This window comes from Dermacentor albipictus, chromosome 3 (assembly GCF_038994185.2).
Source record: "Dermacentor albipictus isolate Rhodes 1998 colony chromosome 3, USDA_Dalb.pri_finalv2, whole genome shotgun sequence".
Classification (NCBI taxonomy): Eukaryota; Metazoa; Arthropoda; class Arachnida; order Ixodida; family Ixodidae; genus Dermacentor; species Dermacentor albipictus.
Window position 1 is genome coordinate 74,109,032 of NC_091823.1, and position 17,056 is coordinate 74,126,087.

Genomic DNA, 17,056 nt, shown 5'->3' on the forward strand with positions numbered 1-17,056 from the left:
GCGGCGCTCACGCAGGCACACCAAGACGGCTCTTCAGTTCCCAAGGTCGCACTAGACTACGATCTGACCCCGAAATCATGTTTTCCCTATACGTTGTTCTCAGTGTACGTGTTAAGATTCATGAGTTTTGTGTGGTCCCTGAAACACGCAGAAACGAGCTTCAATACATGGCGTGCGCACGCAATACATAATCGTGCATAGTAGCTAGAGCCTAGGAGGTTTCTGTTACGGTGCGATTTTTTGCGGGCTTATTTGGTAACAGTCAATCTAAACTTGCTCATGAAGGCGTCCTCAAGAGGATGAACGAAAAGCGATGCTTGAATGAAAGAGAAAAAGTCACATATAAATAGGTTTCGTTCTTTATAAGGTACCTCTGTACACCATGTGCATACCCGAAAGAAGTGCAAAAACAAGGTGAATGCCTTGCATTGCAAGCATAAAGCTTCAAGAACGATTCGTTTTATCTGCTAAGCATGAAAGTTGCGCGGAAACTTCTCTCGGGGCCCTTACGGTGGCGTTGTCTCATTCCTTTCGACAAATATATTAATTGTGCGCAGTGAACTTCCGCCGAGATTGCGATTATACTCTCAATAAAGTCAGACACAGACAGTCTGAAGCCCGTCACCTCAGTACTGCTATCAACTGTCTGCGACGCAGCGCTGAGAATTCCATTATATCGGTGACTCCGATGAACATTAACTGTTAACTGTCTCTTCCTGTCTAAATATTTTCCTCCCCTTTCTCCTTCCCCCATGGTATCGTAGCTGACTGGATTCAGTCCTACTAAGTCCTTGTTAACCTCCCTGCCTTTCAGTCCTGCTTTTTTTTTTGTATCTCGCTACACTTTAAGAACAATGGAGCGCTGACAGCTCCTTTATGCGGGAGAAAGTGCTCGTTACATATTGAACTCCATTTTAGATCGTCCTCGTGCGCCTCAGTAGAGCACGTTAGTTTACTCCGCTTCTATCCGGTCAGAGGAAACGTACTCATCTGGTCACTCGAGTGCGACAGCTCTCGGACCAGCATCTACTCGCACCCCCCGCCCTCGTTCAAGAAAAAAAGAGAGAAGAAAGAAAGTTCGGACGACTTCTTTCCTTCTTAGAATGCCAGGATGATACAAACGAGCTGCTGTTTTTAAACTTATTCTGAGGTGTCGTCCTCCCGTACTTCTTGGCTACAAAGAAGCTGTCCAAGGCTAAAGCTGAGATGCCACAGAGACGTGCATTTGACCCGGGTGTGAACATGGCAGTCCCTTGGCGACGGTTTCATATACCAGCGTGATATCACGATGGGCAGTTTTATTTTGTGCGTAGCACGGGCGATTCGATGGTCAACCAGAAACTCAACTATCTCTTGCAGATATAATGAGCGGTAATAAATTCGTGGGCAATGTACACTAGGTTTTTTTTTTACTGATAAAAAGATAATTGTATTTTTAGAAATTTGTCATTGACTAGTACTGACTGCTCATTTTAGCTGGCGCATAGGCACACCATTTCTTTCTGCAATGTCACAAATTCAGCAGGCATGAGGACAACCCTTTCATCCCATATGCAGTGACATGGCAGAAGGCAAACTTTCAGAAACCCTATACATCGTGCAGAATGATTGTTCATGCAAATACTCAGGTCCTGTAGTGCCAAAGCGCCCAATAATCTCAGATTTTTGCATGTAGTCTATGGTAATGAACATAGGAAGTAGGGATACGGTAGAAGGTTCGCGGGTACAATTCGTCTCTTCCTTTACACCTAGAGTGTTTTGAAAAAGCCCGCTGGCTGAGCAAACGTATATACCATGGGCAATATGTATAACTTCCCTTCTTTTTTTGATGACGTCTGTGGATGTTTGGCCTCCACACTCGAAATGTGACCACCGTATATCGCTCCAATTTCCGCAAGTATATCTACAAAGCGAAGCGTCAGTGAAAGATCGGCACACACAATTCGCTCATAGTGATTCTCGATGAAATACAATGAACAGGTACATATAAGCCTTATTTAGGAGTACCGTTTTGTCGTGGCAAGGGCCGCTTGCACCAATCAGCGGCCGATCGTCACTTATGAACGCACCTTCGATTTCGAGCCTGTCGGTGGCTACCGACCAAACTTGTGACACCCTGCAAGCAAACGGTTCATCACCACCATGCACTTCTGGGCGTGTCCGCGCGAGATGTAGCCACCCGAGGTGAAAATTCGGACTTGGCCGGAGATGAGGGCCGCGAACTCGTGGTCTGGAGCGAGATGACGATTGGTATAACAGCGCCCGCGCTGCCCATCGTCTTGGCCGGCACCGAGAATGCCCTTGTCTTGACGCCTGGCTGCCACGCGCTCTGGGAGCCACCCTGCTGCTGCTGTTGCGGCCAGATGACCTGCACGGAAGCCCCTCCACCGCCACCACTTCCGCCGCCACCTTGCTGCTGCCACTGTCCCTGCTGCGACGACACGGCCTGCTGCGTCACGGACCTCACGATGGGTATGGGCACGTAGATGAGCTTCACTTGGGTCCTCGGCAGCGATGGTTCAGGAGGCGGCGGCTGCTGTGGTTGTTGCGAATGGTGTTGCTGATTAGACTGCTGCTGATTTTGTTGCTGTTGGTGCAGTTGATGAGGATGGTTGTTATTGTTATTGTTGTTGTGGTTGTTCTGGTTCTGCTGGTACTGCCAGGGAGCACCGCCCATGGGAGCAGTGTTCTGCCACGGGTTGGGTGGGTGCTGAACGGGAGGGCTTGGCAGTGAAGTGAAAGTGGCGATATGACCCTGTTGCTGGGTGGACCACGGGAGTGAGATATCTCCGGGCGGGCCACCGTGGTTTTGATTGTGGTTTTGATGGTGGTTTTGATGGTGGTTTTGAGACTGCTGTTGGTGCTGCTGCATTTGCCAAGGGAATGCGACACTGTTGGTTTGCCAAGGAGCGTTGCCTCCTTGCCATGAACCGGGTCCCGGACCTTGGAGGTGAACCGTGGTGATGTCGTTCACTCCGCCTCCGTTGCCGCCACCACCTCCACTTCCGCCGTGATTATTCCATGGACCGGAAGAATGGAACAGCATCCTCACTGGATTGAAGTTTTGCTGCTGCTGCTGCTGCTGCATCGGAGAGGAGTGCCACTGCTGTGGCCAGGGCGCCACCGCGGTCACTTGCTGCGGCCCTGACGGCGCGATGGACACCAGGTTCTCCGTGGCGAACGGCTCGTGGGTCACCCAGGCGAAGTCATCCGCACTCACCAGGCAGCATGCGCAGATGAACCCAAGAAGAGAGACGCTCTTCTATTGTGTGAACACAAAACAAAAACGCAGTGCACGGCGATGCTTAGCAAAGAAAAGACTAGTGAAAAGAACAGCGACAAAGCTACACAGTAGAAGAGTGTCTTATTTTAATAATTCTTCTTGTCTTGTTCTATCGCTTTCTTTCATGAGTACACGTAAGAACGTTTTGATCACGTTTTCACTTTCAGAATAGCGAGTACCGTTGCGCACCGTGAACCACAAGGAACATAGTTAATTTAGAGTAGATTTGTTACAGAGTGTGACTTATGTTTATGAAACTGTACGACGTATTTCGGACGGAAGCACAGGGACGTCGTAAGAATTTTTTTCTTTTATTGTTTTCATTGGCATCAGCACGCTAGTTAAACGTTAATTAAGCTTTGGCGAACAAGTTAAACGCGCATGGAACTATTCACAAAAATAACAAATTTTCTTTACTTCTGTGTATAACCTATGCTGATGGAAAATGATGTTACTGTGCAACTGTGCACATTAATTAAGGCTGCTGGCAGCATTACGACTCACACGCTTTCACTCGTAGTCTGCGATCTATTGCTAACAGTATTTAGCATATCAAAAACAAGGACGCCAAGCATCATGTCATGTAAAACAGGCGGATCTCGTTCAATATAAATATTGTTTAGTGTTCCGCACTCGGTTTGGCTGGTTGTAGAAACCGCATTTCTACACAGATAGGCTGGGTAACTCGAAAGTATACCCCCGTATTATCCCTCGGGCTTTTGTCAGATGCTGTAAGTTAAAGGTGTGGCTCTGTGACGGTACCGTGGAACCTAGAGACACTTCAATTATCAATATAAGCTGACGATATCGTTCTTTGGTCTTCTGCGGTGACCCGTCTTAAAGTGCGCGTAAGGATTCAGTGGACAGCCACCCTAACACGTTTCTTTCTCCGCAGACAAGGCACTAATGTATCCACTGAAAATGCGCGTTAATAGCGTTTACGTGCAATCCCGAGACAACGTAAACCCTCTTTTTCAGCGGCCAGGCTGTTTCATGCCAGAAGACCCACCACTCCTGAAGTGTGATCATTGACAGCCATCTTTCGTGGAGCCTTCACTACGTCTGCCTCAAGAAGAGACTAACTTCGATTATTCCCATACTGAAGTTCCTGTGAGGAGAAAATTTGGGGCGCATAGGTGTGGTACATGCTGCAGCTCTGCATAGCTGTGTTTCTAGGCTTCTTACGTTACACCTTGCTGCTTTCGGGAAATACATGCGAAACGAATATTTTCACCCTTGAGAGTTTACAAGGACATGCTAGGGTATGTGCAGGAGTACCATTGTGCACGTCAACTCATGCAACAACATTGATTGCGATATAGACATATAGACCCAAGGTATGCCAGAATTGGCAGCTTCGGAGCACACGTTCTATTCCTCGAGTCTCCACATCACTACATTGCTGCTTTGCTATCACCGACACTTCGAGCAACATTCCTTTAGAACTTCTTGCAAGTCAGCAAGACTGCCTTCCGTCCGTTTTTACACCGATAGCAACACCTCTGTTACCTCTGTGGTACTGCCTGCGACAGGCCCAAGGGCACCTCACGATTCCTGAAATGACGAATACCAGCCATTCAAAAGCCTCTTTACGAGAGATGACATTGTTAGTACCGAACGTGGCGTATAGACAAATAATGCACATATGCAACGACGGATCGGTACCAGCTTCACAGGTGTTGTCGTCATGCCGGCCTTACTAGTAACAATCAAGTTCAAATTGTCCCACATGATGACGTATGCAGCAAGGGAGCTTGCCGCTCTACGTGCTACCATTAATTGCATCGTGCAACTACAACCTCGAAATCAGGTGTCTTATTTTGTTATTTTTATTTTTGTGAGTCTAAGGCAACCTTTAAATGTTTGCAATCAGCTCTACGACGCAGGACTCACGACTAATTGGCATCTGAGAGAAGTTATCTACCAAACCGTCTCTAGACGTGACATCATCTTCCAATAGCTGCTGGGTCACTGCGGCATCGGCGGTAACGACCTCGCTGATGAAGCAGCCCGGTCAGTCCATAAAGGAACCCAGACAGTTCCCATACCCTTCGAAGGGTCTTCGTTCACTTGCTTGCATCAATACCCAAACTTCTTGGAACACCTCGACTGTCTCGAACTGTCGACTCTACAGACTGACCCTTCATTGAAGCTGCAAATGCCATGACACCTTTCCTGCCCAGATGGCCCTTTACTGTGCCACATCTCGTTAGAGGTGACAGTTACGAAAGCCTACTCATTATTTATTAAAGCGGCAGAGACACCTATGTGTGACTCGCTCAACTGTGAACAGATGACCGAACACTTATTGTGTTTTTGTCATTGTTATGGCATCGAGCGCGCTGTTCTTCGGGCTGTATTAAACCAGCTAGATCACAAACCATTTTGCGAGGCAACGATTCTAGGATCGTCACCTCATGCGTCGTAGGGTTACAAAGCTATACGTGGGCATTACTACAGCTTATGAAACCTACCGGCCTCAGTGATAGACTGTTGCCGTGATGAAGAGCCCCTCGTGATCGCAGTGCTACTGCTTTCCCCTTTTTTTCCTCTCTTTCTTTTCATCCCTTAGCCCCCTTCCCCTACGTAGGGTAGCAAATCGGACTCGCGCGTGGCGGAGTCCTTCCCTTTCATTTTTCCCTTCTCTCCTCGTTCAACGTGGGATCACTGTGCATCCGTGGACCACCGTTTTATAAACAGCGGCTTAACGATGATTCTGTAGCGCATCGCATTCACATTTTTGTCCACGCCGTAAACGTACTCATAACCTCCGCCGTCTCTCTCTCTCTCTTTCTCTCTCTCTCTCTTTCTCTCTCTCTCTCTGTCTCAATGTTCTTTTGTTTACTGTTTTGACGCCGCGGTGTGTACATACGTTCCAAATTCTCCACTTGCACGCCTCTAGCCGAAGTTTGCGAACCTCGCTCCCCAAGATTGGGGAAGGTTCCGCATGCAGCTATAAGCTGGCGTCGTTTCCTCATAAATGTGCTGGAAATGGCAGCGGTTAAAGGGGCACCACCCTCTGGCGTGACAGGTCAGCGCATAGGCAGGCCTACCATGTTAACGGGCTCTGACAGCAGCGACACTCATTTAGAAGTTACTTAGGCTTGGGCTGAACTAGACGCGTGAAAGCTTCCACCATGACGCCACGAGAGACGGAACTAGGTAAACTCAGCAAATGTCAATGTCGCGTTACGGGGCTTTTTTTCTTCTTCTTTTTTTTCTTATCACGGAAGAAAAACCAAGAACGCGAGGATGGTCTGTTGATGTCGACTGTACCTGTGTGCACGTTGATTCGGGTGAAACCATCGAGTTGGGGCGCTATAACGTAAAGCTATTCTAAACTTTTCAATTCCAATTCTCCAATCAGCCCTCCGCTATTGGTCAAAAACTTTTCTGGACCACCACCACTTCACCTGTCGGTCACGCAACGTCATGAAAACCGCGATAGCTCCCTTACTGATATGACGTGTACACACTGATCATGCATTATTTGACCAAATAAAACAAAAATAGTTATTTCTGATTCGACACCTTTTCGCCATTAGCCCTCGGCTATTGGTCAAAAGTTTTTGGGCTGCACCCACTTCAGCTGCCTGACATACGACATCACAAAACCTCGAAAATTCACCGCGTCAAAGTGACGTGTACGCACTAAAGATGCATTAATATGCTGAAAAAGAAAACTGAATTTTCTTCTGAATAGCCGCAGGTTGCCCCGTTCCGAAAGGAATTAAAAATGGCTGCCGCCAATCGCTCAGGTATTGGCTACTCGCATCTTCCGGAAAGCATGAGCTCATCTGCGTATAATGAAACTTGTTGCGTGGCCCTGTAACGTTTTCGAGAACTTTCGGCACGTTTACGACCTCGTTCTGCCAACTCTTCTTTGCTGAGGATCTGTTTTAGCGTCATTCTTGAGCTTCCGTTGCATGCCGCCGCGATTGTCAACGAGCCATGGACCGCAAGCTAAGTAAGAGAAAGCGGACTAATCACAGACGCCGGTACCACCCTCTTCATCCGGTTATCAATATTCCGTGCAGTGGCTCGACCCCATCGAATTCCTCTCCACTTGAGCATGTTCCTCGACTCTTGTGAGCCGATTAGATAAGACAAGCCGCTCAGTGTAGGCAATGTTATTCGTTTTTCAAGCAAACAAAAGTGACCTCCTATGAACGAGGAGAGCGGTTGATTGGTCTGTCCAGACAACCCTGCGGGTCACCGCCCGCTGCTTGCGTCGGCGGTTACGCAAATTTGACGTCAGTAGAGTGGAATAAAAGCAAATTGGAATAGTTTTACGTTATAGGGCCCTTTATTGTCATTTAGGTAATCGTCAAACTCCGTGAGTGAGGACTGTCCGCTAACCAAAGCAGTTAATTTAATAACTGGTTAGTTAAACTCGGTTAGTTAAATTCACACCGAAATGCCCGCTGCGCGCACTGTATACGGGAGCACGCACGACGAGTGCGACAAGGGCTGCCACCGTAGGCGGCCAGCGACTCGGGCTTCGAAAAGCCGGCACGCGGAAAAAAAGGACGCGGACGCGCGATATGGAAAACGCGGAAAGCGAAAGGCGAAAGCGTGCGTCACGCGCAAGAGCGTGCGCCAGTAGCTGCAGCAGCAGCAGCAGCCTCTGCACTCCTATATCTCGCATCGCCCGGCGACCGCGCAATGCTTTTCCCTCTCGACGAGGCAAGAGTCGACAGTGCGTCTCGTCCGTCGCCCATTTAGGAGAATCTGCTCCCGAAAACAAAACAAAAAAATCGAAAGAATAGAAAGGAGGGCGGGGGGAGGGGGGGAGTGGACACGAGCGCGGTGACCTATAGAGCGACGCTACGCGATTGTCGCGGCTGGACGGGCGTCGAACGCGTCGCACTCTATCCGTTCCGTCGTGCGCAAGTGTGGCTCATTCTATTCGTGCTGCTTTATAAAGCTGCCACTCGGCCGCCGGTTTTAGCGCCGATTCTAGTTCTTATCTTGCGGTGCGCATTCAGATGCGAGATGTGCGAGATTTCACTGGCTGGTCGAGATGAGACTCGACAGTCGATATATGACATGCGCTAGTGGCTGGGCAGGCGCGAAATTCAACTTCCTCCGACTGGCGCAGCCCGAGAGTGGCAGGTTTCGCTAAGATCGTTGATTTGGTTTACGTCACCGGACGGGACGTGTGTGTTTGAACAATGAGGCGTGACGAAGCATAAGGCATTAGCTACGAACAGGTGACTATACACTGAAACTTCGATTCTTCATTTTCGCTAATCGGTGTCTTGAATGGTATTTTTCTCTCTCTCTCTCTCTCTTTTTCTATCGAAAGGTGGGGACAGCGTCGCCCCATTTTCGTGGAGTCTCTCTCGTCAGATTTTCTATATACCGAGTTATCTAGATGAATGGAAACAGAATAATGAAACGTCTGCTGTGGTAGATATCGCTACTCTGCCACGTCAGCTGGATTACTTGAAGGGGTGGACACTTACTCATCGATTGACGGTGATTAATGATCCGTGCAAAGCAACTCTGGTACTGTGAGGGACGCCGTTGCGGAGGGCTCCAAAATAATTTCGACCACCTCAGGTTCTTTAACGTGCGGGTAAACGAGCAAGTACATGAGAGTGCGGCGCGACAGCCGGGAGTCGAAGCCACGACCTCGAGCGTGGCAGCAGAATGTTACGCCATAGCAGCTAGGCTACCGCGGCGGTTGAAGAGTTCAACGCCACTTGCAAGACAAATCGCAGAGTGAGATTAGCTGAACAAAATTTCAGAAAGTAACCTTGTAATTAATCGCTTCGAAGCACATGTCCTTATTGGGGGATTGAAGATCGGGCGGTAATGAAGTATAACACTCATTTAGCACAAATTCTGAGCTCAGCGCTAGTTTGAAGAAATGCGACCCTCAAAGACTCCGGCGAAATGCACTGGTGTTCCAGCTAACACTCGCCGGCACTATGTAAGATTGTGTGCCGCTAAGTGTTAACAGGAACATCAATGCATTTCACTGAGGGCGGGGTTCTCGAAATTTGTGCTAAAGATAGCTTCTCTATTACATTATTTTGCTTCATTAATGTTTGGCTTCAATGTCGCACTTGATACGTGCCCTCTTAATCGATTAATTACAAAGTTCATTAGTGAAGAAATGGGTAATTAGATCGATAATCACTCTGGAATTTGTCTGGCAAGTAAAGTCCACCTGCTGTAGTAATGCATGCTGACGTGACAGAACCGCGGTATCTACCACGGATATTTCACGTCTGTTTTCCTTTAACTAGATAAACCGCCACATAGCTTTCATGAGCTCTAGTTTTCCTCATAATAGTTTGGCAAGTTACGCGCTGTCCCACGGTAAAGAATGAGAACTAAATCCCCCCCTCAACGGAAAAGTTCTGCCGCCCTACCAGAGTCGAAAAAAATTAAGTTTTACGCATTTGGGGCATTCGTAATGCGAAAGAGCTCATTTGGGTAATTATTTTTCGTTACAGCGCAAACATCCCGGCATTTTTTCTCAACTGCAAATGGTGGTCTCCTCCTTCTTTTTTTCCGGCTTTTCCAGCAAACCATCTTAATTATAGGTTCCCCGCTTCGCTACAAACACGCGCTTGCCAGAGGATACGTCTGCATATAGGTGGAGCTCGGTCAGTGTCACCCGAGCAACTAAAGAAAAGAAGAAAAAGAAGACAAGGCAAAGCAAGGCAAGGCCGCTGGCGACGTCGTTAAGAAATGCCTACTCGGTGCAGAACTGATCGCGGAACGCAAACTGACGTCGAAAACGAGAGCATCGGGCGCGTTCATCCAAGACGGGTCAACGAAACGCGGCTGCGTTTTTTCCATCACAACCAATGCGCTGAAGCCGCTTTTGTAGACGGACCGAGGGGGCAGCATCGTCGAAGTGACCGCGCTGCGCACGCTCCCGAAGCTGGATTGTCGAGACGCGGTGGGCAGCGCATACATTATTAACTGGCAAGGACGACTCGCAGTATACTTGATCGTAGCGGGCGCCGTACCCTTTCACCACGCTCTGCCCCGATCGGCGCGTAGAGGAAGCACGTGCCTGCCTGAAGTTGCCCGCGTTCAGTCCACGGTTCTGGCGACGGCGAACGGAGAGAAGAGCTTCGAGGTGTCCCGACGCCTTGCTCTGTTCTTAGCTGCTTCTTCAGCGACTTCATCATTCGAAAAACGTAGCGGGCGATGGTGATAAGGGCTAGCTGCCTTGCATCAAAAGTCTAAGTTCATAAAAGTTCGATCGCCGTTCCCGACGGCGTTGTTTAAGCAAAGGGCGAAACCAGAAGCTGTGCGTTGACGGCCAAGTTGAAGGCCGTCGTTGGCTAATCCTTTCAGCCATAGACGAACGCTTCGATTGAATATGACAGTCCAGACTAATCTCAGGCGCTAAAGCGTGTAAGGCAATAACTCGAAAAACACCGTTGTCGTTCGATTAAACCGAAAAAAAAAAGCTATGGGGTGGAAAGGCCGCAATTTAGAAAGCTGCATCCTTTCGTTAGAACTGAGCCGCACAGATGTATACAATCCACCGGGGCGTGCGCTCGACCTCATGCACTGATAGGCATTAAAATTACAGCAGTTCTCGCTGCTACTGCTCCAAAACACGATTTCCTCGTGCTTCAAATTGCCTATAGCGGCACCAGAGCACCAGCTCAGTGCACCACGCGACAGCTTCGGCCGATGGAAAGTGAAGTGGCAGGCACACTTTCTCCCGACACTGTGCGCTGTGGTCTGTCGCAGTTATTGCCATTGCCAGGTTCAGTTTACACCTTGCTCCTCCGCATCGGTTTATCCCGCCAGTACCACATTCAATAACAGCTGCGCGATATCACCGATCGCGGTTTAGTGTGGGACAAAGCGAGATCTAGTTGGAGGAGGAATTCTTAGCTGCCGAGGAAACTGTAACTGTCTCTCTCAGTGCGGACACCTGAACTATTCGGCCGCCTCAAAACGAGGAGCCATCCGTCTTCCAAGTTCATGTATAGGTGACCTTCCTTCCAAAGTACCGATCCCAGTTTGACGCTGTTTAGTTTCATCGATCTGACGATCGAGAGCCGGCGTATTCAGCGTAAGGGGATCGCTGGAAAGTAGGTGTGTGCAGTGGCGTAGCAATAGGGGGGGCAGGGGGGCCGTGGGCCCCGGGTGCAAGGGGATAGTGGGGGGGTGTCATATACGTCTGAAGACACCCCGAACTTGTTGATAACCTCGCCTTCCTCGACTACATACGGAGGGGGGGGGGAGTGACAGAAGACCTATGGGCCCCGGGTGCCAGACGACCTAGCTACGCCACTGGGTGTGTGCATGTGTGTATGTGCGTGTGTGTATGTGCGTGTGTGTATGTGCGTGTGTGTGTGTGCGTGCGTGTGCGTGCGTGTGCGTATGTGTGCGTACGTGTGCGTGTGTGTGCGTGCATGTGCGTATGTGTGCGTGCGCGCGCGCACACATCACGGAGACGGGAACCACGATCCACGGAGCTCACTCTCAAGCTCGGAGCCACTCTCGCCATCGAACACTTTCCCCGCTCTGACAAACACGACGCCTCCCGAGAGTCGCGCGCGCGTCCACCGAAGGCATATCCAGAGTGCGCGACGACGAATGCTGCGGTGAAGCAGAGCTCGCAGAGGCTGGCGGCGCTCGCATACTCACGTGGCCCATGCTGGCGCGCGGCGGGCGGTGCGAGTCCGGAGCGAGGGGAGAAAGCCAGCCGGCTGCTTTGCCGCTTTTTGGGGGTGGCCGGGCGCGGACGACGCTCTTTATACGCGTCAGCCGCGCGCGGGCCGCTTCATCTGGGTCAGGGGCCCGGCTGCTCTACCCTTCCCCCGCCGCTGACGGCGACGACGGCGATCGCCGTCCCATTTCGGCCACTGGCTAGCCATCCCGCTCCTCCGGCGAGATCGTATACGCGCGAGCCGATCGCCTTGCGAGGCGTACACGCAGGTAGACTCTACGCGTACACGAACTACGCCGAGTGCCCGAGAGTGCCCGCGAGCAGACGCATCTGCCCCTTCCCGCCCGAGACTACCCCAACAGCTACACCCATTCCTTTACCACCGAACAAATGTCTCTATTTAAAATAACATCGCGGGCGGGGGGGCACCCCCACTCTGCCGAGATGCGCGTGCGTCCGCGAGTTGCAACGGTTCAGCCCTGCCCGCCCAACCGGGCAATGCTTTGTGACCCCCTGTAGATCCATTGCTGGATGTCTGCAGCGGAGAAAGCGCTGCGGTGCATCGGGACTCTAAGAGACTGAGCGCATGTATAAGCCGTCTCTTGATGGCTCCTCTTGTTTTGTTGCGCGTGATTTGTGTTTTTTTTTGCGATTTGTGTCGTGAGTCTCGCTTCTTCTCATGTAAGACGCTCGGGTCCTTTTGGCTGAGAACCCCAGCGCAGAGATACGCCTCTGTTTGGGCAGACCGCTCGTTTAAGTTGTTCATTAGTGAGAATACCTTGTCTATTTCACAGGACCTTCGTGGAGCGGGGAAAAAGAATAAAGGGATGGGGGATAAAGATAGTTGAGAAAATAAAGTCTCAGAGAAGTGAGACGACCGTGACAAAGTCAAGGCTACGTTCTAGACAGCGAACGTCTATGACAAAACTAAAAAAAGAAAAGAAAATTGGCAAGGACGCCGAAGTACGCAGTTTCATTTTGACCATCGCCCCTACGCGCTTTGAAACAGACTTTTCATTGTTCACCTAATCTCAGGAAGAAATTATTGTAACTGAAGCACGTTTCATTATTCTGCCTGCGTCTTTGTTGTCACAGCACTACTTTCACATTTTGTCTAGCAGCGAAATATAGAAAATTAGGCAGACGATGGGCCGAGCAATTAGGTGACATCCCTGACCGAGTGGTACTAGGTTCCTGCCGCGGACGTGGCGTTCGTGTGCTTCAGTAAATTTCTTCCTTTTTCTTTTTATTGAGGAACAAATTGGGAAGTAAGCCTTGTAAATTCTTAAGCGTTGTACAGTGCAACTGTTTAACGTAAACAAATTTAAATGGTGTCCTTGTGTATGGTGTCCCTCCCACACGTACTCAGTGCTTACTCTCTCACTTTCTTCTTCTTTCTATTCCCCTTTCCCAACCCCAGTGTAGGGTGGCAAACCGGGTGCTGTTCTGGTTGACCTCTCTGCCTTTCCTATCCTTGTTTTCTCTCTCTCTCTCTCTCTCTCTTACGTGCTGAGCCCTTAACTTGTTTAATCCTTGTTTCCATTTCCAAGTGGTGCTCTTTCTCCTCTTGAACGTTATAGTTCTCAAATAATAACTGTTTTTCCTTTATCCTTTCTTTTCTCGCTTCACAAGGGCGGCTGCTATAGCTTACTTCACTCTCTGACCGTTTATACGCCGTGCCAAAGAAATGTATCATCGTCACCGTCGTGGCAACTAGAAAATAAAATACGCACAAAATATTCAAGAGAGTACGGCTGTATAGTACACACCCTGACTCGGCGGTCAACGCTGCGCGAAGCACCGTCATTGTTAGCGCTCTTGCCAAAAATGTCACACTGCCCTTGCTCATGCCTCTCTTGATGAACGAATAAGCAGGAATAATGAACACGCGCTTTGCACATTTGCATCAGAAAAGTGGGCCCGAATTCAGAAATATTTTCGTTCGTAAGTGCTATTTGCTATTTGTCGGCCGCCTTTGATGATGATATGTCCGGAGGACTGACTGGAATTTAATCTTACGAATAATTTTATTGTAATGTCTTCTTGTGAACACGGATCCCCTGGAATTTACAAGCTGCCATGAGAATTAACCTAAGTAAAGCACAGCACATAGGACTTATTCTTCCTCAAATATTGCATCTGAAGCGAAATGCAAATATCGCAGGAAAAAGAAAGTCATGTTCTGAATGATTTTGTCAAGAGGCGAATTCTTCATGTAGGTCGGTCATTCGAAAACGACAGCGAATGGACGGTCAGCTCTAAAGGTTGAGAAGGCTTTGTGCACGCCAACTCGGTGCATACGAAAACGGCGCGCTGCCCCCCCCCCCTTCCCCCTGAATGCACGGTTCGTGACAGGGCGACCGTGGGAAGAGCACATGCCACTGCAGTTTTCAGCCCCGCGGTGATGGGCAGCCGAGCGAGAGCGCGCAATGGGAACTCGTGCGTGTCAACGTTGGCGACTGCGCTGCCTTCGAGAGATGCCGTGCGCGATGGGCAGCGAAAGTACCAGGTCGTCGGTTGAAACGCGCACCGTTCTTTTGTTTCAGTCTCGGAGGAATTTTCGACTGGAAAACGTTTCTCAAGGAAAACAAAAAGAAAGAAAGCAATAATGTCTTGTCGTATAGGCCTGTTGTATACCCGAGACACGGTGGAACACTGCGCTGCGAAGCCGGACTAAGACAAGGAAGGATGACAGCAACTTCCAGACAGCACGCTTGCAGACGTACATAACTCTTCAGTCGGCTGCTCAGCTGTATATAGACTACGCAAACGTTTGTGTGTCGCCATCTTGGAATTCGAACACTGCCGTTTTCTATCTGTAACCACCAATGTGTGCGGTACTTAGAGTCAATTCGTACGTATGAAAACGGTTGTTCGAATGCGCTCGGTGTTTCACAACCGTGATTATTTGATGCCGCTGCCAATTAAACTGAGAAATTCTTCGCGTGACAGGACAAACGCGGCGTCATGAAATGAAAAAAAAAATCGCCAATGGACTGGCCGATGTTCCTACCTGGGTGTGTTCCATAAATTATAAACTGGTTTGCGTCGGTCAAAAGTGGTCGAAACGAGGACGCCGAGATGGATGCGCGCATAGAGTAACGAAGGCAGAGACAGCTTGGAACGGGAAAGGTCGAACTGCCGGAAACTTCGCCAAGGGTTCAAGAGTAGACACGACAGTTACACCGAGAAGAAAGCCCTAGAAATTGACTCCATCGACAAGAAGAAGCGGAGTTGACCTTAAAAAAAGAAAGGAGCTAGGACAGTGTAGAGGAAGACCTGAGAAACAGGAAACTGAGGTAAAAGTTGAAGACTGATAACGCAGAATGTAAGAAACTCACCAAAACGAGTACGTACACGTAATGAAGAAGATTAAACTATGAACTGATCCCGCTCGCAATATTGAGAGCATCGCACGCACCCAAACATTTTACTAATTGCGTGTACACATGCGTTAGTTTAGTGCATAACCCAGAGTCAAGAGATTCGTTTTTACTTTGTGTGTGTGTGTAACTAAACCGACGATTATCTCCATCATCATAGAAAAATGATCACATCGATCCCCCGTGCTTTCTATAGTGCTACCAACCTGAGCGAGAAACTAAATGTCAAACGCGATCTTCGTTAAAGCACCAAGCGCCGACTTCACGCTTCATACTTCATACAGGGTGTCCCACCTGTCACGCACCAAGATCTAAAAAAAAAAACATGTAAATGCCACGTACCTCGACATAACCAAGGTAAGGTCGTTTGCCGTCGCTTGGAGATACTCGGATAATTTTTTTTAAAATTCCGTCTAGTTACATAATTAGTCTTAATTAATTAATCAACTGTCAACGAAAAAATTGTAGAGCAACATGAAAAACTTCCTACACAGCTTTCTGTTGCTCAATACGTGCTACATAACAGTGTTTTTTTTTTTTCGAGCGTGAAAGAAGCCTGCGAATGGACGCAAAGTGCTTTGAGCAGTCGGTCGCGCAGCAATATTGCGTGTATCCGAGCCTCACTTGCAAGCAGTGTGCACGAAAATTCCGACGGCCAGCAGAGGCGGTCTCGGTTCTCGTGCGCGCTGTTTACGCCGAAATTCTTCTCACTCGGGCTTCCGCATTTGAGAGATTACAAGCCCGAAAATTGGATGACATCTTCATGCGGCCGGAAAGTAACCAGTGCCGGCATTGTTTCAAACTACAAAAGGCGTGCAGGAACAGATAAAAGAGCACCGATTTCACCAGTTGAGTGTTTTTCTTTTTTTCGTCTAACCATCACTCCTGCTGCTCCGATCGCGCGAAGCTCTTTATTTAGTTAGGTATATTGCTTATCGCTGAGCAATGCAGAAGTAGAGGGGAGCACGGAGACGAAGTTTGTTTCACCGCAGAGACATATATTCGTTTTATTTATTGCAATATTCTTGGTGCGAGGCAATTTCCTTTATTCAAATACCATGTGCCTCAGGACAGGCTTTCGGCTCCATATTTTACAATGCGAAATCCAGGTTAGACTTCATTGTGTAATAGAGCAGAAGCGAGTTATAGTGAGCACCGTATACAACCATGCTCGGAGGCCCTCTGTATACCATTCGGTGATATGTGCAGTGGAGGAAAGCTGTCCCCTTCGGGCAACTTTTGTTGGTTCTCGCAACGCCTTGGTTTAGTTTGGTTTGGTTCGGTTCGGTTCTTTCTTTCTTCTTTTAACTGATTCGGGGGAGAGGGGGGGGGAGCATACACAGTGTGGGAAAGTTGGCTAAGAGTCGGACGGAATCAGTAAAGACGCTTAGTTACTGCCAAAAATAGCAAAATTTTTTGAATAGAGTGAAAGGGATGAAAAATGGCACGGTGTACAAAGCAGTTGTCGTGAAAAGCGCCTTGAGACAATCGAAAGTTCTTCCACGTCTAATGAAGTATCTCCATATAAAGGGTGTCTCAGCTAACTTTAGCCATTGTTTAAATATATGCGAATTTCACGTATCTTGACAGAACCAAGGTAATGTTTGCCGTCACTTGGAGATGCTCAAATCATTATTTCTTTTTCATTGTACCTAATTGGATCATTAATCTTAATTATTCAGCTTATGCATCATCATATGATCGCTAAAGGACACGACATCGTCTTTCAGTGGC

General features: G+C 48.8%; 1 protein-coding gene across 1 annotated transcript; it reads right to left on the reverse strand.

Moving 5' to 3' along the window:
• Positions 1–1,682: 1,682 nt before the first annotated feature.
• LOC135900686 (neurogenic protein mastermind-like) lies at positions 1,683–11,981 on the reverse strand. Its single transcript, XM_065430223.1, has 2 exons — positions 11,918–11,981; positions 1,683–3,262 (listed from the first exon to the last, which is right to left on the reverse strand). The coding sequence occupies exons 1-2, from the start codon at positions 11,924–11,926 to the stop codon at positions 2,135–2,137; spliced, it is 1,137 nt and encodes a 378-aa protein (XP_065286295.1). The 5' UTR covers positions 11,927–11,981; the 3' UTR covers positions 1,683–2,134.
• Positions 11,982–17,056: the final 5,075 nt, after the last annotated feature.